General features: G+C 38.1%; 1 protein-coding gene across 1 annotated transcript; it reads right to left on the bottom strand.

Annotated features, from left to right (window-relative positions):
• Window positions 1-858: 858 nt before the first annotated feature.
• Window positions 859-18,398, bottom strand: SULT6B1 (sulfotransferase family 6B member 1). The gene is made up of 7 exons (XM_070379734.1): window positions 18,200-18,398; window positions 16,644-16,756; window positions 14,037-14,126; window positions 11,736-11,862; window positions 8,211-8,305; window positions 5,092-5,248; window positions 859-3,041 (listed from the first exon to the last, which is right to left on the bottom strand). The coding sequence occupies exons 1-7, from the start codon at window positions 18,396-18,398 to the stop codon at window positions 2,911-2,913; spliced, it is 912 nt and encodes a 303-aa protein (XP_070235835.1). The 3' UTR covers window positions 859-2,910.
• Between the last annotated feature and the right edge of the window lie 1,849 nt (window positions 18,399-20,247).

The raw sequence follows: 20,247 nt of genomic DNA, 5'->3' as shown, positions 1-20,247 counted from the left end.
CATCCACCTCATTAGAACTGATTCAAATGCGTTCTTTTTAAAAGCTGAGTAATAGTCCATTGTGTATATGTACCACAGCCTTCTTATCCATTCGTCTGCTGATGGACATCTAAGTTGCTTCCATGTCCTAGCTATTGTAAACAGTGCTGCAATGAACATTGGGGTACATGTGTCTCTTTCAATTCTGGTTTCCTCAGTGTGTATGCCCAGCAGTGGATGAACCTCTTTTAATTGTTCTCCTTGCCCTTTTTACTTGACATTTGCTGATGGTGGTTAATTTTATAAGATAGTCTTTGGGACAGAGTGTCTTAAAGTGGGGTTGTGACTAAAATGAGGAAGAAATATCACAGTGGGCATACAGATTTAGGAGGTAGGATAAGCATGTTTCCATTTGAAGAAGGGAACAACTGCATTAAGTGGACTGCTTGAAAGATTATTGGTAGAAAGAGTGGACTGTACTATATGTTATTAAGTTTGACTTAGCTTCCATTCCAACTCTCTTCCATGTCTCCGCATCTCCTGGATTATAATGTATGGAAGGTTAAAACCACATTTTCCAGATTACTATGGAGTTAAAATTCTCAGTATAATTCAAGTCTAGCCAGTGATGGATAAACAGTGGTGCAAGACTTGGAACATAGAAGGAAGTCCCATTTTTCTGTGACAGACCAGTTGACAAGCAAGCTCAGGGGAGTTGGCAGAAGCTGGACTCATGTTCCCCTGTCAGCTCTCAAAGGGCAGAGGCCATCTCAGGTGTCAGCAGTAGCAATGGCAGTAAGTGACCTGAACTTTGTTCTCTTTTGAGGGCGGCCAGGGAGGGTGGCCACTGAGAGTCAGACACGAGTTCACTTTCACTTTTCATTTTCATGAGTTGGAGAAGGAAATGGCAACCCACTCCAGTGTTCTTGCCTGGAGAATCCCAGGGACGGGGGAGCCTGGTGGGCTGCCGTCTATGGGGTCGCACAGAGTCGGACACGACTGAAGCGACTTAGCAGCAGCAGCAGCAGCAGGGAGGGTGGCTCCACAACAGTGTGGAATCTTAATTCTGACACGCTGTTTCATTTGGTTTTACTTTCTTAATGATGCTGTTTTACATTTTAAATCTTAATGTTGCCCAAAATATAAATTGTTTCCTTTTTGTGTTGTTTTGTTTCTTGCTTAATAAATCCTACTCTGTGGTCATAAAAATATTAACTTGTATTTGCTTCTAAAAACGTAGTCTTTACATCATCTTTTGACATACAGCCTTTTAATTTGTAAAGAATTAATTTTTTTGAGTGATGTGCAGTAAAGGTCTGATTTTATTTCTTCTATATCATAAGCAGTTATCTTAGCATCAAATGTTGAAGAGTTTAATCTGTTCCTATGATATGCAATGCCATCTCTGTCGTATTTGAACTTTCTTTACATTCATGGATCAGTTTGGCCACTGTATTTTGTTCTGTTTGTTTTATTTTGTTTGGCCTATTTGTCTATTCCTGCTCCAATCATATGAGCTTGGGCATTAAAACCCAAGTCTCTGTTTCTGCAGATTTCTCATTGACATCTCAAGGTCATCTCTGATTCTTATTCACTCTAGTTCTCAGTTCTCTCTTTAGTTTTGGTCTCTGTTAAGTCCACTCACTTTATTGGAAGCTGACCAGTGCCACTGAAGGAATTTTTATGTAGCCTTTCTTGGTGTTTTGAGGAAAGAGTCTTCAGTTTACTTAATCTACCATACTGCTAGAAATAGTAGTCCTATAATCTTTCTCAAAGCAATTTTATGTAACTTTTTTACAACTCATTCTATTAACTGTGTAGAACTTAGCTTTACAGTGAAACTAGCTGTAGTGTAAATATTAAGGAGATTGTTGAAAGGGTTTTTTTTTTTTTTTTTCCAGAACACTTTCTGCTTTCTCTTGTAGATTCCACATGCTTACTTGAGGCTCTCTGGTAGGAAAGCCTTCATGCCAGAATAACATAACCTCTAATCTTTAGCTTTAAAGTGAAGCTTGTATTAAGTACAACTATAAAGTCCCTTGAGAGTGGGCCTCCATAGAGCTTTCTGAAATGACACACACAGAGTACATGAGCAATGTGTTTTTCTTGAATCAAATGAGAATAGAGTTTACTCATTTTATTTCGGGGCAGAATTGGAATTAAATTTCCCATAGCAGTAAGTTCAGAAAGGATCAGATCACAAGGGCTCTGATCCACAGTGGGGAAGAGAGGGATTTTTGTGAGAGGACAGAACATTGTGATCATGATCACAGGCCTTCCTGTGATCAGACAGAAAGGCCTGTCTCATCTATGTGCAAACAGATTTAGGTATATCTCTGATAGTATTGGCTTATGGTCATGTGTGAACCCAGAGCATGAAAGAAGTTAAAACCCCAGGATGCATCACTAAATATAGTATCCCTTTTGGATGGCTAAACTTATCTTTTTTTTTTTTTTTATTTATCATTGGACTTTATTGTTTGAATATTTGCAATTATTATTCTATACACAAATGTTAATTTCTTACAAAACTCTGTATTCCATATGCTAGGTCACTTCAATCTTCATTTTATGTCGCATTTCCATCAAGAACTATTTCCCCAAATCACCATCTGCCTGATTGTGTGTTGTTGTTGTTCAGTTGCTAAGTTGTGTATGACTCTGCGATGCCAGACACTAGTCCACCAGGCTCATCTGTCCATGAGATTTTCCAGGCAAGAATACTGGAGTGGGTTGCCATTTCCTTCTCCTAAACATATCTTTCTGTAAAAAGTGAACAAACTTATGTTTGTGCTCAAAATTTTCATTTGTTTTCGTTATTAAACACTGTTTATGTCTAAAATGTTTTTATCATTATTGATTAGATTATTATGTAATTATTGATATTTAAATTCAGTTATTATTAAGGAAAATAAGCTGAATTGACCAGAATCAAGGCTGGCAGTATGAGTTGTACTTCAACTTTGTTCCCAGGGCAGTGCCAGCTAAGCACTCTTTGAATTTTTCGTCCATTTCCTGGTTCTGAGTTTCACTGAACAGGTTTTTCCAATCACCAACTTCACCTACAACACACACAAAAAAACAGTAGACTTAGATACCTGTTAGAATATTTCATCTTGATTTTACCATTTCTCCGTGCAGAGTTTCACTTTGAAATGTGAAATGGACACATGAAAAAAAATTACACAGTCTTAAAAAACTAATGTACTTTTTCTTGTAAAGTGAGCAAGATCCACTTGGGCTTCCTCATTGGTATGGTGTGCTGTGGTAGGTGATGTACTTTTTCAGTGTCACTAAGGGGGCCCGTGACCTCAGTGACCTCCTGCCCCCACCCCTCTTCCAATACCTGGGACCAAAATACCACGTTTTTAGAATCATCTTTTTCTCTCTAAAGTCTTTTAATACTTTAAATACCCATTGTGAAGATAAATTAATATTTTTATAGCAGCTTCTGGTTAAGTCTCCAAGTGCTGAAAATTTTGCAAAAAATTATTATTTTGCCTGAGATTGAGATATATTTTTCTTATGTGCTTTTAAAAGTAAAGAAGTTACTCTTTTCCTTAGACTCTTTTGATGATTTGGGTTGAAGTTGTTAAGCTCCTTGTTGCATAGCCAATGAAATGTATATTTATAAAGCAGTTTTAATGATGTGAGAACATGCTTACATATATGAAGGGAATAAAAAAACAAAACTCTCTACAAATGTCATCAACTATATGAAACATCACAGAATAAGGCTGGAAGAAATGTGTCAAAAAGTCAAACCTGCCTCTGGTGGGGGAAATGTGGATAATTTTTAGTACTTTTTCATTTTTCTGTACTTTCTGAATTTTCTACATGGAATAGTGTAATATTTTAAAATCACTACTTTTTAGAATTTTTTCTATTCTGAAGAGTATTTGATTAACAACATATAGGAAGGTTTTATTTTTCCCCTCTTCTTAAAGCTAATAAAATAGGGCATAAAAATCAGAGTTAAAGTCAGAATGCAAACCAAAGCCAGATTTATATACAATGTTGTATTCACAGTGGATTTTTTTAAATGAGTCTTCATTTGACAAAGTATAGTAGAATCAAGTAGACCTACATTTGTATCCTGTTTCATTAATTAGCTTTGTGCGTGCATGTTAAGTTGCTTCACTCGTATCTGATTCTGTGCAACACTACTGATTGTAGCCCACCAGGCTCCTCTGTCCATGGGATTCTCCAGGCAAGAATACTGGAGTGCCCTCTTCCAGGGGATCTTCCTGACCCAGGGGATCGACTCTGAATCTCTTAGTCTCCTGCATTGGCAGTTGGGTTCTTTACCACTAGCGCACCTAGGAAGCCCAATTAGCTTTGTGACAAAGGATCAATTAATATCTCTGAGTCTTGGTGCCCATATTATAAAATTAAGGATTTAATGTATTTTTGCTATAAAATTTAACCCCAGCAAAGGGCCTAACACATGATTTATGCTTAATAAGTAATAGTTGTTACATGTGCTGCCTCTAAATCACATTACACTTTCATTATATATGCAATAAAAAAGAAAACTGACAATCCTTGGGCTATATATTATCATACATTTGCATAAGAAATTAGAATACTTTAATGAAATTTAGTCATATCATCAGTGCCAGAGAAAACTGGTTGCCTATCCAACACTCATTTTCTCCTTCTCCTTTATTAATAAAACTTTGATTTTAATTGAGTAATAACACACCCACCTTTTTAAAAAACTACATTTTCCAGCCAACAGCACAGTGAGAAGTGACCAATGAGATGTAAGCCACTGAATGAGGCTTCCCACAAAGTTCTGTAAAGGGGGCTCGCTCGGCAAATGCATGTGATTCTCTTGCCACTCCCTTTTTACTTTAATGAAATAACCCTCTAACTTTATTGTAATTCAGGAGCTCTAGCTGCTCTCCTTTTATCAGCAGGTGGCAAGAGAAAGGTGGGAGGAGCTTAGTACTCTAAAAGATAGCGTGGAGTTACCACTTCCAGCTCTGATCTATGTCAGACTTCTTGTTGAGGAAGAGACAAAGAAAATCCCGTCTTCTTCAGCATAGTTGTTTGAATTGCCTGTTATGTGCAGACTGATGGATGGCTTAGAAATCAAGGCAGCTTTACCTTTGCGGAACAGGAACGGGCCCATAGCACCGTGTGTTTCCTGGGACTTGGCTCGCATGACGTGGAAGGTACTTCGTGCCGAAATAGTTTGAATCTGCTCCCCAGATGGAGAGAATCCGAAGAACTCAGCAATTCGTTTTATTCCAGTGGCCAGATTCTGAAAACAAAATTTTAGAGGATAAACTTCTTTCTATGGGAATTGTGCCCCGAGCAAAGACAGGCTTCTTAGAATGCATTTTAAGCCTAACTCTATAATTCAGCTGTCCCTTTCTATCTCTTCAGACTTACTTTGATACTTCAGTATAAATATTTGAAATTTCCCTTTAAGATACTCTGTACTGATTTTACTTTGTAGTTTCAATTTACGACTTACTAAACTATTCAGGGTATAGATAGTGACAGTAAGCATTCATTAGTAGGGTAGAATTTTATCTAAGATGACATTCATTTTGTTAAAAAGCACCAGTCTAAACCAGCTGAGGAAATTAATATATTTGTATGTGCTCATTCAAATTCTCTTTTCTTTTAAATCCTGTTTGTAGCTAATATTTAATTCTATCAAGAAAGGCTCATTTTTAGAATCATAAAAGCTAGAATGAGTCTTGGAATATATCATTTAATACCTTTGTAAGTATCATCAACCTTTTCAACAGTATCATTGACCAATGGAGATTTAGAAATCTTCTAGCACAGTTTCTTAAACTGTACTCTACAAAACATTAATATATTTCATATATTAATGAAATATATAGGTGAATATATAGGTGCTTATAGATGTTTCATGGGGGGAAGGAAGGTTAAGGGTTGCGGTCAAATAAATGTGGAAGCCTTGGATTAGTAAAGGTAAGGTTTTGTTTGTTTGTTTGTAGAATCTGTCAATCTTTAATATGCTAGTGTGCAATGTGAATTTCCCAAAGGAGCAGGCTATATACTACAGCAGTCCCCAAATCAATTTGAACAGGCAACCTCCTACCAACTGCAAGAAAGAATGATTAACATTTGGGACAACACTAACATCCATGAATCACAATTTTTTTTAGCAACATTCTAGACGAGACGGGGAAAAGACTACATGAGTATGTTCTTTCATGTTGGGATAAACAGAAGGGATGAATTCAATTACACTTTTTTTTTTTTATAAGACTGTCAGGAGAAACTAGTGTTAAAGACTCAACTCCGTTAGAGAGCATTTGAGTCTCTTCTTTAACATGCTTTCTTCCCTAGAGCTCCAGGACTCTGGTTTCCCTCTTATGCCATTAGCTACTCCTAGGTCACCTTTGCTGATTCCTCCCTTTTTATTCAAACTTTTCATGTTGGAGGGCTGCAAGGCTCAGTTCTTGGTCAACTTCTCTATCCATATGCTTACATATTAGATATGTAATCTCATGACTTTAAATGTTATTTGTGGGCCAGATTTACATCTGTAGCTCAGAACTCTCTGCATTTAAGACTTCAATACCCGACTGCCTACTTGGCCTCTCCATTTGGATGACTGATAAACATCTTAGCCTTCTGATGTTTAAAACCAGATCCCTGGTCTTCCCCACAATCCTGCTTCACCTGCTGCCGTCTCCTACTCCCATGGTGACAGCTCAATGCTCCCAGTTGGTTGGACCAATAAAATAAAAGTCTCATTTGACTTCTCTTTTGTTCTCACTCCTCTTTCCCTCATCCAGTCCAGCAGCAAATGCTATTGGCTTTTCCTTCAACGTAAGTTCAGAATTCAACCACTTCTCTTCCCCTCCATGGCCCCTTCAGGTCTGAGCCACCATCTTCCTTCTGTTGCCTGGACTAGAGCAATAACCTCCTCATGGGTTTCCCTGGGTTCTCTTTCCCTCCCTCTAATATATTCTCACACACCAGACAGAATGATCCTGTTAAAAACACATCAGTTCCTACCACTCTTATGCTCGAAATCCTACAATGACTTCCCATTTCACTCAGAGCCACTCCATTTCTCACACTCCAGTCCACCCCCTTACGCCTGCCCTCATCGGTTGGCCTCTTCGGGCTCGTCCCCACAGCCAACCCACATCTGCTCCTTTCCATTCCTTAATCCTTGCAGGAACACTCCTACCTCAGGGCCTTTGTTCCAGTTGGTCTTCTCTGCCTGGAAAGCTCTTACTCTGGTTACCTACTTGGCTCACTCCCTCATCTCCCTCCGATCTTGGTTCATGTCGCATGCCTTCCATGAGGTTTCTTTCCACTGACCATCCTATTTCATGCTGAGATTTGTTCAGTATCCCGACACCCCCACCCTTGGGGATTTCTAGTTTTCCTTAATCAGCTGTGCTCTTTCTTCATTCTCACATATTATATACATTTAAAATTTCTATTGTATTTATTGTTTATCATTCTGTCTCCCCACTTTCTCCAGCTAGAATGTAAGCTCCCACGTAGTGAACTTTAGTCTGTTCACTGATAAATTACAAAGGCCTAAAACAATACTCAGAGAAGCAATGGCACCCCACTCCAGTACTCTTGCCTGGAAAATCCCATGGACAGAGGAGCCTGGTAGGCTGCAGTCCATGGGGTCGCTAGAGTCGGACATGACTGAGTGACTTCACTTTCACTTTTCACTTTCATGCATTGGAGAAGGAAATGGCAACCCACTTCAGTGTTCTTGCCTGGAGAATCCCAGGGACGGGGAAGCCCGGTGGGCTGCTGTCTATGGGATCTCGCAGAGTTGGACACGACTGAAGCGACTTAGCAGCAGCAGCAGCAGAACAATGCTGAACTCACTAAATATTTGTGAACAAGCAGTTTTTTAAAATAACATTATATGGAAAAATTAATTCACAGCCAAAAGCATATTGAGTTAAACCTCAATAGAGACCTATCATTTCTGCCATTCCTAATTTGGACTATCTATCACAGAGGGGAAAAAAACAGTCACTGTTAGTAGTAAGTTCCTAAGAACTTTATTATTTCTATTAAATAAACAATCTAAACACATATGCATTGTTTGGTTTTTTTCCCCTAGTACTGTACGACATATATGGAATATTTTTAAAAATTGAGTATAATATTTGTTCATGCAATCAGACATTATGAATAAATGTTCTATGTTGTCATTTATAGTAAACCTTGCTATAGAATACCAATAATCATAATCTCACCTCTCTCAGGTCTTCATATAATATGAACATAACATTTTCATCATCAAGATGTTTGTTCCAATTAATTGCAAAATCAAAATAGCTTCCCCAGGAAACTAAAAATACAGGGAAAAAATAACTTCTTAAGAAATTTTAAATAATTGAGGTTAAAATGATAGAATGATAGAATGAGGATAAAATGGTTAATGTGTGCCCTAAAATATAAACTATATGTATGTGTATACGATCAAACAAGACTATAAGATTACAAATCCCTGCTCCAAAAGAACTGACATAAATCAGTCCTAATGTCAGATTTTCTCATTTTCTTATTTTCAGGAACAGTGGCACAACTAAGCAAGTTGTAAAAATGGTTTCACAAGAACTACAAATTTTCATGAACATTTAGGTGAATGAAGTAATTCAGAAATAGTGAATGAGACATGAAACCCAACAGATATAATGTCAGAAAGAAATGATGAGACATGTTATCTAGACTAGCATTGTCCAATAGAAATGTCATGCAAGCCACATCTGTAACTCTAAGTTTTCTAGTAGCCATGTTAAAAAAAGTGAAAAGAAGCAGGTGAAATTAATTTGAATAGTTTAATTTATTTAACCCACAGATCCCAAAATGTTATCATTTCAGCATGTAATCAGCATAAATAATTATTAGTGAAACATTGCCCTTATTTTTTTTTAATTCTAAGTCTACAAAAGCTTGTGGGTGTTTTACACTTATAAGGAACATCAATTTGATTAAGTTTTTTGCCAAAAATACTTGATGTGTATTTAGACTTCATGAAACTTATAGTTAAAAAAACAGATTCACACACTCATACCAAACTTACTTAAAAGTTTCCAGCAACTGAACTGAGTGTCTTAAAATATAAATTTAAATTAAAATAAAATTTAAAATTTAGCTCTTCACTTGCACTAGTCACATTTCAAATGCTCAATTTCCACATGTGGCTAGGGGCTACCATATTGGACAGTGCAGATCTAGACAGCTGTGTGCCTTTGAGAAAATCCCTAAACCTCTTTGTACTTTAGTTTCCTCATCTGTAAAATGGGGTTGTTGTGAATTTTAAGTGAATTAACACATGTCAAATGCTTAAAACAGTGCCTGATCACTAATACCCACTCAAATATTAGCCAATATTAACATTATTAGTAATAATAATATTGTCATAATTATTATGATTTGAGCCAGGCAGTGTCTACATGTTTTGTTGTACAAAATACTGTAAATTTCCTGCCCCAAATATAGTACACTCCCTTCTTTGTTGCCAACCAAACCCTTATTAGTTGGGTCTAAGCTAATCAGAAAATTCTGCTTCTCACTTTCTGCCTCCCTTTGGACTCTGGTCACATGAAGTAGTCCTAGCCAGCAATCAGGGGTCTGCTGGAAGGTTTCTAGAACAATTATTCCTGTCACGATGACCCTTCTTCATGATCTGAAGGTGATGCTCAGAGGGACAGTGGACAACTTGAGAGAATGTTGCAGAAAGCATGATAGAGGGGCCCAGGGAATCTCAGAGCTGCTGACCCAACGTTACTGGTCTACTGGGTCAGTTGCTATCTCCATATTTCTTAGTTAAGTGAAGAAGATAAAACCTGATCTGTTTATGCCACTGTGGTGGGGTTTTCTGCTTTTCCAAATGTTTTACTGATATGCATGTATTTCATCTTTCACTTTTTAAAGCAATCCAATATGATAGGTACAATTTTATACCCATTTTATTGATGGAGAATTAGAAACCCAGAGGAGCTAAGTAACCACTTTAAGGCTGCACAATAAGTTATGTGTTATTGACATCTTTTAGTGTTAGTTCAACCCCAGAGCTATTGCAACCAAACAAAATACAGTACTGTGTTACCTCTCATAGGTTGGGTATTCCTATTTTCTCTTTACAACTAGGGAAATCAAAGTTTAGAGTCTTTCTCTGCCTCTGTTTTCTTCTCTGTAACATGGTGATAATAATAGTATTATCCTCATTTGGTTATTATGAAAATTAAAATAATGTGTGTTAGGAGTAGCATGCCAGCATGCCTGGCATGTGGTAAGTGCTCAATAAATGGTAGCTGTTTTATTCTATCTAGTGTTACTAATACATAATAATAAGTGATGAAGCCCAATCCAGGCCTTCTCATTCTACATCCTGTACATTTTCAGTACATTCAGCTGCCTCTCTGTAAGTTGACTTTAAGAAGTTTACAAGGCAGAAAATCCATCCAAGTTATTAATATCAGTGCCACTTCTTATCATTGTTAATCAAAGGATTAGACTAAAAGGATGGACAAGCAACAAAGATTCCCTAAAATAGATTGTCCCAGTGATGATGCGTTTCTCCACCACTGAATGTTCTCTTGTGTTATATGAATGGAGTATAGTGTTTTAGACTTGACTTAACCGCCTCCATCTGGTCTTAGTGAGTAGTTACTAAACAAGCCAAATCTTTCCTATCAGTGCTTCATAAGCACCTTCTGTACACTTTCTTTTTCTCTCCTACACCCCAATCCCAAGACTTAATCTTTGCTAAGGACTCGGTACTGTCCCCAGTGTCTAGTCATATGGGATAGTGTTGCATTGCTGTGCTGATCCCCTTTAAACGTGGTCCTTTTAGAGGGACTTGGTAGCAACTCTAAGGTCATCTGGCATTAATTCTTCCTTGTACTATACTGTAAGCACTCAACAGAGCCACTCACTACTAAAAAGAGACATTTATTCACCTCTGGCCACTATACCCACGGAAGTAGAGTTGCTGCCGGATGCAAGTAACTGAGACCGTTGGCAAGTGATTTAAATTTTTTATAGTTAATACTGCCTTATTCATAGTTGGTATGGTCTTAAATGAGATATGTGTATATAGTACCTAGTTTGGTAGCCGGAGCATTTGTGGGCACTTATGAAATTATGGTTATCAGTAACCAGAGGTAAAACCTTCAACATAATCTAACAAAACCTTACTTGCTTTCTGGCAAACAAGTATCTTATGTGTGGCTGCTCATTGTCATGGTTTTGTTCTTTTTTGGCTTTTATCATTGTGCTATACAGAGACTTGTGGGAAGTGAATTTGAAATGCTTTTTGTACAAGTCTATTACAGGCCTTTTTGTCCCATGTCTGTTCTATGGCTATTTAACATTCACCCTCAACATATTGAATTGTCCAAATTATTTTTAAAAACAGTAATGTATTGTTTGATGCCTAGAAAGCTTTATTTAAAAGTAACATTGTGGTTCCTGGATCTGCCTTAATTTATTTTTTCTTTCTTTTTTAAAGTTATTAATTTTTTTAATTGAAGTATAGTTGATTTACAATGTTGTATTAGTTTCTGGTGTACAGTGTAGTAATTCAGTTGTATATATATTCACAAATATGCAGTCTTTTTTCATATTCTTTTTTGTTGTAGGTTGTTGCAATATATTGAATGTAGTTCCCTGTCCTATACAGTAGGTCCCTGTTGTTTCTTTCTTTATCCTAAAACACATTTGAATTTTTGTATTTCTGTGATCATCTGTTGTTCTTTTACCAACAGCCATACCTTGTCCTTTCATGAACTGTCTGAAGAAGTCATCCCAAGAGCCATAGCTTGGAATATCAGGAACATCATTGTGGAAATGGAAAAAAGATACTGCTGTGTCTTTAGGGTTTCGAAATATCACCAATATCTGGAGAGAGAACATTAAGTTATCTTAACTTAATTTTAGGCGTTGAACTTTGGAAAACTGAAAGCATGAGCATTGTGTCCTATTGTATACTACCTGATTTTGTGGAGGTAAAAAGAAAGAAAGAAGTTGAGGAACAGGAGCTGGCAGATAAGGAAGCCTGGGGAAAAGGGGAAAAGAAAGAAGAAAAAGAAGACTGATATTGTAACACTGAATTTTTGGTAACAAACTGAGACAGTAAAATATCATATGTAGACCATGTGAAAAGGAATGAAGAGCAGGCTCACAAGAGCATGGTCTGAAAAGTTAAACCACCCCAAAAGTAAAAACAACAAAATAATGTTAAGGACAACAAAAATAATGTTTAGAGTTTCATGGGAGAAGATCAAAGAAGGGCAGGTTGGAGGTATGATGGGTGATGTGGAGGAAACAGAACCTCTGAATTTCAGTGTTATATCTGCCTTCTCTGATGAGGCACAAATTCATTTTTCTGAATGAAAAGTGTGAAATAAATGTTGTAAAGAGCAAACTGAAACCCAAGAAAAACTACTAAATTGCAGACCACTTCAAGTGGGTTTGGGCCCTCTGGCCAGATTTCCCTTTAAAGAACTGAGAATGTTGTGGAATACATTATTACTGAGCACTGTTAATGACCTTGAAGGAATTGGAGACAGCATATAAGAGGTTCGGAGGACCGGAAACAGGCAAGTAGCATTTCCCTTTCCGAAAGAGCAAAGTGTGGGGTTTGCAAAGTACAAAATGACCTCCATTTTGGAGATATTTTTGGAATTGACTTGTGGCCACATAAAAGAGCAAGTAATAACCACCAGGGAGCAACAGGGGTTCTCTAAGAAAAAGTCATTTCTAATTGCAGTTTTTTCTTGGACATAGTTCTTAAATTAGTAGATTTGCTGCTTATGACTTCCTCTGCAAATGGAAGAAGGCATGCCGGCAGCAGAAGCATTTAAGCACATAAAACTGATGCAAAGGAGGCTGAAAAACTAACGTAAAACTGCCCAGAGATTTTTAATAAAACTGTCCTGACTAGACCATCATCAACATTTTAATGAGGATTTCAGATTAAGATATAGAAGCTCTATTTATCAAATTTGTAGATGGCATGAAAGTGAGAGGGAGTCTGGATTCCAGGACACCTCGTCAATCTAAAGACATGAACTGATGGTAGTAGGGTAAAACTGAATAGAGATGAATGTGCTAGTCTGTCTTTGTTGAGATTTAAAACTCTGCCCCCAATCCAAATACAGCAGATTCTTGTCACTTGAGGGTCTTATATTTGGGGCTCTGGTTACCACTCAGGAATCTCTCTGGCTCATAGCAATTTATAATTTTGCAAAGACATAAGTTAGCATGGTGAAGGCCAGCAGGCTGGACTGTATGGATAAAATCTCAGTATCAACTTCTTACCTTAACTGTCGTTCATCTCTGGCCCTGCTTTCTTGTGAAAGTAAAGCTTTGTTCAAAAGGCTGCTTGCTCCAAATCCAAATGCTTTATACATTACTTTAGCTCTGTGTCTCATGGAATAATTGAGGGGGGAAAAAGAATCACTGGGGTTTGTGATTCTACTGAACTGCATTAAACTGGGAAAATTATGGATTAAAGCGGTATTTCCAATTTGGGAGATTCTCAGTATAAAGAAAAACTGTTTTACAGAGCCATCCACACCTGGTAGAGGGGACAGAGGAGTCCCTTGTAATGGGAGATGTGAGTAGTCCAGACAGCCACTTGGTGGAATTCAAATACCTAATGGGGTTAGGGACTTCCCTGGTGGCTCAGTCAGTAAAGGATCTGTCTGCAATACAGAAGACCTGGGTTTGATCCCTGGGTTAGGAAGATCCCCTGGAGAAGGAAATAGCAACCCACTCCAATATTCCTGCCTGGAAAATCCCATGGACAGTGGAGCCTGGTGGGCTACTTTATGTATATGTTTTATATCCCGGCTGAAAATACATTTCATTTGAATGCAACTGTAGCCAAGCGACTTAGCAGCAGCAGCAGCAGCATAGCCAATTTATCTGAAGAAAAAACAAGAAACACCAAACTGCACACTTTATTCATTAAAATTCTGTGATGAGTAGCAAACTCATCCTATACCTCAGAAAGCCAATATCTATACATGAAGAACTTCACATTGAAATACGAGTGGAGGGACACTCACCTTGGCTTTGTTCTTGAAGATGGACCCAGGTAATTTGTCATAATGGAGATGAGTTGCCAAAATCCTTGGTGATGGAAACTGTTTCATTCTCTTGAAAATATAAACAATAAAGTTAAAGCTTATGTGTTGTGTGTGTGTTGTGTGTGTGTGTTGTGTGTGTGTGTTGTGTATGTGTGTGTGTGTGTGTGTGTGTGTGTGTGTGTGTGTGTGTGTGTGTGGTGTGTGTGTGTGTGTGTGTATTGTGTGTGTGTTGTGTGTGTGTGTGTGTGTGTGTGTGTGTGTGTGTGTGTGGTGAATCACTCCTAGGTTTAGTACCTGAAGAGGAGTTTCAGTCATTACTATCATTCCTCTTCCACATCCTTCTCTAGATTTTCTTTATTTCTGTTTTCTTTGTGGGGGATGAGGAATGGAGAATCACAAATAAATATGCAATTGAAAACTTCCTTTTGAACTTCCTTCTTCTGTCCTGCTTTCCATTGCCCAATCTTTTTTTTTTTTTTTCAGAAAAATTTACCTTTTCCCACAGCCATCCCCAAATCATTTTCTTCAAGACAGCTCAAAATCTGCAATCCACTCTTTCACTTAATGTGGATCTTTTCTACATTCAAAGTCATTAACAGAAATGTTCAAGTCTTTCTATAGCTTCTCCAAATTCATTTTTAACATCTTGGTCTTTTTTTTTTCTTAAACCAGCAAACTCCATGCAGTCAAATATCCTAACAGAACCTGAAAGTGCAGAGTCACTTAAATATCTGAGAAATACCTTACGAGAGAAATTCTTGTCAATATAAGGACTCCATGATTGATTCTTTCTGTTTTTGTAATCTACTTCTACTGATAATTTACAAAATGAAGCTCTGTTTAATCGGATAGGATGAAGGCTTTTATCTCAAAATCAGACCTTTAGTGTATGTTCTGTGGTGGGCTAATGCTTTCAGTGTTTTTTTCCATGCTGGTCATCATTTCAAGCAATGAAATTATATTTAGATGTTTATAGCCAATGCTTCTGTGAAAAATTAACTAGAGATCCCAACTCAAGCAAGGGAGCAAAAACTGACTTAAAATTTTTTTTAAATCAATGCTATGGGCCCAAGTGATGATTAGTAGTCATTGTTCTTGATTCCAGTTTTGGAAGTACTTTTACATTCACTCACAATAATCCTTTCAGGTAGATATTGTAACCCCCATTTTAAGGATTAACAAGAGACTTTGAGGTTTTAAGTCCTTTGTGCAAAATCACATGGATGGTAATTTTCAGATTAAGTGATAGAGTGCCATTTCCACCAAACTGCATGGCCAAAAATCTCTTTAAGACATGTGAGAAATGGTAAAGTTCCTTAAAAGGGTTAGAAAAATATCCAGCAGGAAAATGGAGGTTAATTGTAACAAAACTAGATAAATGTATAATTATATGTTCACAAAAATGCATGATATAGCCAACTGTAAGCAGTGTAAAGTCGAAATACAGATACATCTTAAGAAAAAAATGTATATATTTTAGAAAATTTTCTGTATAAAGTGAATAACCATTAAATGAAGCTTATCCTCTCACTCATTTCCATTTTAAAATAAAAGACGCATTGCATAGAAAACTATCCTTGTATATGAAAAGTGAAAGTGAAAGTCACTCAGTCGTGTCTGACTCTTCCATGGACTACAGTCCATGGAATTCTCCAGGCCAGAATACTCGAGTGGGTAACCTTTCCCTTCTCCAAAGGATCTTCCCAACCCAGGGATCGAACCCACGTCTCCTACATTGCAGGTGGATTCTTTACCAGCTGAGCCACAAGGGACAATTAAAATGCAAAAAGTGCTTTTAAAAATACTCAAGAGAAAAATGAACATTTCTGATAAATTATAGACATCAAAAGACTTCGAAACCCAAATCCCTGAACACCTCATTTACAATATATTTTTCTGTTACTTCGGCCCAGTCCATGGAAATAAGTTTCCTTCCAACTGGGATCCAACTTTTAAGTTTGTATTTGTCATCCTGGCAAGTGTCTCCATCTCTTTCCAGAAATTTTCTGAACGCCCTAAGTGACTTTATTTCTAGTAAGTGTGTTCTGTCTGCCTGTTGGGAGTTTTGTTGGTGAGCACTTCTGCTAAGTTTTGCTGGGAATGCGGTTTCCAGTTGGATACCGTCTTCCCTTCCCACATGTGTTTGTGGTGTGTCTAAGTGTGGAGGGGGGCTGGATGGTCCTCCTCTCCCCTGTTCTGTCCAAGCACCAAACTCTCGAGGCAGATCCTTCCTCCCCCTTTTTCTTGTCCTTCCTGGCAGGGAGAACAACATCCTATCTCACATCCAGGCCTTAGTTAGTTAAACTGACAAGGTGAGTAATAACATGCGATAAGATAATATTAATAACAGGTAGGATGACCTGTTACTAACTTCACACACACACACTAATGATTTAATCATTTTTAAGTAATAGTAATAAGGTGATTCTGTAGTAAAATGAGATAATTCCTGAAAAGTGCTGGGATTATATGATAAGCACATAATGAATTATTTAGTGTTGTATTTTCTGAACTCAAAACTAAAAATCCCCCAATTCTACTTTCTAGAATAATTTGCTCTAAGTTTCAAGGCTCTTTTGTACCAACCTGATATTTTTCTGGGTCCCCACATTCAAGAACTGGGAATTCTGGATAGTCATACTTTTGTTTAGAATCAGCAAACATTAATTCACTAATGATGTGGAGAATCCAGTTAGAACCTATAAGAAAAATCAGAGAACCAAAGCTCATTAAGGAGTCTTGATATAATAAAAGCATGTTACTTAAACATACATATCATAAAAATTAAAATCTACAATGAGAGAATTCCCTGGCAGTCCAGTGGTTAGGACTCTGCTTCCACTCCAGGGGGCCCACGTTTGATCGCTGGTCTGGGAACCAAGATCCTGCAAACTATGTTACAGCCTAAAAAAAAGGAAAGAAAACCTACAACAATTCCCTGATGTGTACAGCTGGTTCTTCTGCACTCAGCATAACCTGGGCTGTGGAAAGAAGCATTTACTTACTTCCGTATAAAAATCAGATTATCTTGTTTCTTAAATTTCTCCTTTAACAAGAGGCAGTGCTTTTTAAAAAATCTAGAATATCTTCTTTACACAACAATGTTATACTATAGAAATGGTTGTTTATTGTGTATCATATATTTTACCTTAATATGTTCTACAGCAATGTGGGATTTTGATTTTTATAAAAATACAGCATCAGTTAAAAAGGAAATATGAAATGGAGTTGGCTTTAACAAACAGAGATGGAATAACAGTTAAAAATGATCAAAAGTAGGACTTTCCTGTGGTCTAGTGGTTGAGACTCCACGTTTCCACGGTGGGGGTGCAGGTATGATCCCTGGTCAGGGAACTAAGATCCTACATGCCACCCAGTGTGGCCAAAAAGGAAACGAAAAAAAAAAAAAAATCAAAAGTAGATTGTATAAAATAGAGTAATTTAGTTTCTTAACATCTTATCCTCCACTGATGAAGGACCACTATAAAACTGGGTTGAGAAACAGGAGGATTGGTCTTTGATCCTGAAAAAATAACATGGAAGGCATAGATGTTTATAGACAAGCCCATGCTTGTCTTCAGTCAAAAATCAAGATGAACATCTTGGCTACTCTGAGTACTCCATGGAAAGTGGGCCCTGTTTCTGTTTGCTAGCCCCACCATACAGCTCCTTCTACACTCATCATCGATCCTGTTCTTTTCACACAGACCTCCTCCCTCAGACACTGCGTCACGCGTGCTCAGCAGTTTCAGTCGGGTCTGACTGTTTGCGACCCCGTGGATTGTAGCCTGCCAGGCTTCTCTGTCCATGGGATTCTCCAGGCAAGAATACTGGAGTGGGTTGCCATGCCCTCCTCCAGGGGATCTTTCCCACCTAGGGACTGAACCTGAGTTTCCTGCATCACAGGTGGATTCTTTAATACTGGGACACCAGGGAAGCCCTCAGACACTGGGGTTTCTAAATCTACCAGTTCTAGTTACTGCTTTTACAGGCTTTGTTCTGATTCACCACAGCTACCCGCCTCTCCAATTTCTGGCTTCATGTAGAGATGAGATGGCCTGCCCTCCTCCCACCTTCTCCGTGCACCTTCCCCACCTACTCACTCTGAAAAAGTGCCCTTGTAGAAAAGTTTTGTTAGTTACCACACTTTGGATAAGATGCTAGAACTATGTCATCGCTTCTGGCTTCAAAGGCGTCCAGGGCTTTGAAAGTCTCTGAGGTGCACATGGTGACTGGGTAAGGAATCCCCTGATAGGTGAAAAACAAGTGAGACAGTACAGTTTCTTTTGATTTTTCCAAAGCTTCATTAATGTAGTCAATAAATTTGGAATTAGCAGTCATTCTGGCTCCCTGCTAAAGAACCTGCTCTGTGGTTGTCCGGGGCAGTGACAGCTTTTAATGGGGGTTTTCAGGAGGTGGAATAAAGGGCTCCTCCCATTCACGTGAGAAAGAAATACTTAATTCTCACCCACCTCCACCCTTGGCTTTTTGCGTACCCACCTCTGACAAAAGGCACGCCGCAGGTGCAAAACGGGCTGAGGATCGGGGAATATTACCCAGTGGGTGGATTATATTACCACTCTACACAGCCCTCCCAAGGACAGAGTAGACTTTCTTAATAGACAATAATAGATATTAAATGTCTAACACATAGTTATTTAATTCAATCACATATAATATTTTAATATTAGCAAAACAATTTATGGAGGAAACCTCTCTCGTTGGTTGATAGTTTTACACATACATGTCCATGGTGTGAAGTGAAGTGAAAGTGAAAGTTGCTCAGTCGTGTCCGACTCTCCATGGAATTCTCCAGGCCAGAATACTAGAGTGAGTAGCCTTTCCCTACTCCAGGGGATCTTCCCAATCCAGGGATCAAACCCAGGTCTCCTGCATTGCAGGCGGATTCTTTACCAGCTGAACCACAAGGAAAGCCCAAGAATATTGGAGTGGGTAGCCTATCCCTTCTCCAATGGATCTTCCCGACCCAGGAATCCAACCAGGGTCTTCTGCATTGCAAGTGGATTCTTTACCAACTGAGCTATCAGGGAAGCCCCCATGGTGTGATGCAGGGTGTAAAATTTTTCCCTTTTTCCCATCTAGGTTCTTTGCCTGGTCTAATAATTAAATTGATGTAAGAGCAGTCAACAGGAGAAAAAAACAAAAAAATTACGTACTTAATGGATGTTCCATTATAATACACAGATTCAAAAGGCCATCAGGTAATTGAAGTTTAAATAACATCCTGTTTATTAACAGGGGTTTATGAAAGGGGTATGGGTTTGAGGATACAAAGGGGAGGAAAGCCACTCACAGGAAGGCAGAGAAGATGTTTGGAAAACTAGGGTTGCCCTGTTCTGCAGATGAGTTTTTTGGATAAAAATATATCCCTGGTAATAGGTATCTTCCTGGTACAGCCCTTCTTTCCAATGTAAATTTAGGTAACTAAAGGGGGAAGTAAAGAGCTTTTCCTTAATTGGCTGGGTTTTTTAATTGCCTTTAGTTCAAAATTATCCTCATGCCAACATGGCATATTGTAAGATGGCAAAACCTGGTCTCCTTCAGTGACAAGGAAGTGATGGAATTGCCCAGTAATTTAGTGGGGTGGAAAGAGGCACCCAACTGAATCTATCATTTCCCGCTGCAGTAGACTCAGAAGACTATAGACCTGAGTTTGAATCTCAGCTCTACCACTTACTTGTGTTTGTTTATTTTGTTTTATTGAAGTATTGTTGATTTACAGTGTTGTATTTGTTTCAGGTATACAGCAAAGTGATTCAGTTCTTTTTTCAGATTCTTGTCCATCATAGGTTATTACAAGATACCGAATATAGTTCTCTGTGCTATACAGGGTCCTTGTTTATTTTGTGTATAGTGGTGTGTATATATTAATCCCAAACTCTTAATTTATCCCTCTCTCCTCCCCCTTTCCCTTTGGTAACCATAAGGTTTTTTTTTTTTTTTTTTATTTATTTATTTAGCTGTGCTGGTCTTAGCTGTGGCATGTGAGATCTAGTTTCCTGACCAGGGATCCAACCGGCTCCCCCTGGATTGGGAGTGCCAAGTCTTAGCCACTGGACCACCAGGGAAGTCCCCCTAAGTTGTTTTTCTGTATCTGTGAATTTCTTTCTGTTTTGTAAATAAGTTCATTCATTTACAAATAAGTTGTAAATAAGTATCATTTTCTTAG

The sequence above is a fragment of the Bos mutus genome, chromosome 11, assembly GCF_027580195.1.
Source record: "Bos mutus isolate GX-2022 chromosome 11, NWIPB_WYAK_1.1, whole genome shotgun sequence".
NCBI classification, from domain to species: Eukaryota; Metazoa; Chordata; class Mammalia; order Artiodactyla; family Bovidae; genus Bos; species Bos mutus.
Note: the sequence above shows the minus strand (reverse complement) of the source record. Positions and strands in the feature narration are given on the sequence as shown.

What these genes read in the sequence shown, in the direction of transcription:
- SULT6B1 (XM_070379734.1), bottom strand. Translation starts at nt 18,398, where the DNA reads ATGACTGCTAATTCCAAATTTATTGACTACATTAATGAAGCTTTGGAA. An exon ending in GGGACCCAGAAAAATATCAG is followed by an intron (nt 14,127 to 16,643) that starts GTTGGTACAAAA and finishes TATATTTTCAAG; the next exon opens with AGAATGAAACAGTTTCCATC. An exon ending in ACAGTTCATGAAAGGACAAG is followed by an intron (nt 8,306 to 11,735) that starts GTATGGCTGTTG and finishes CTGTATTTTTAG; the next exon opens with TTTCCTGGGGAAGCTATTTT.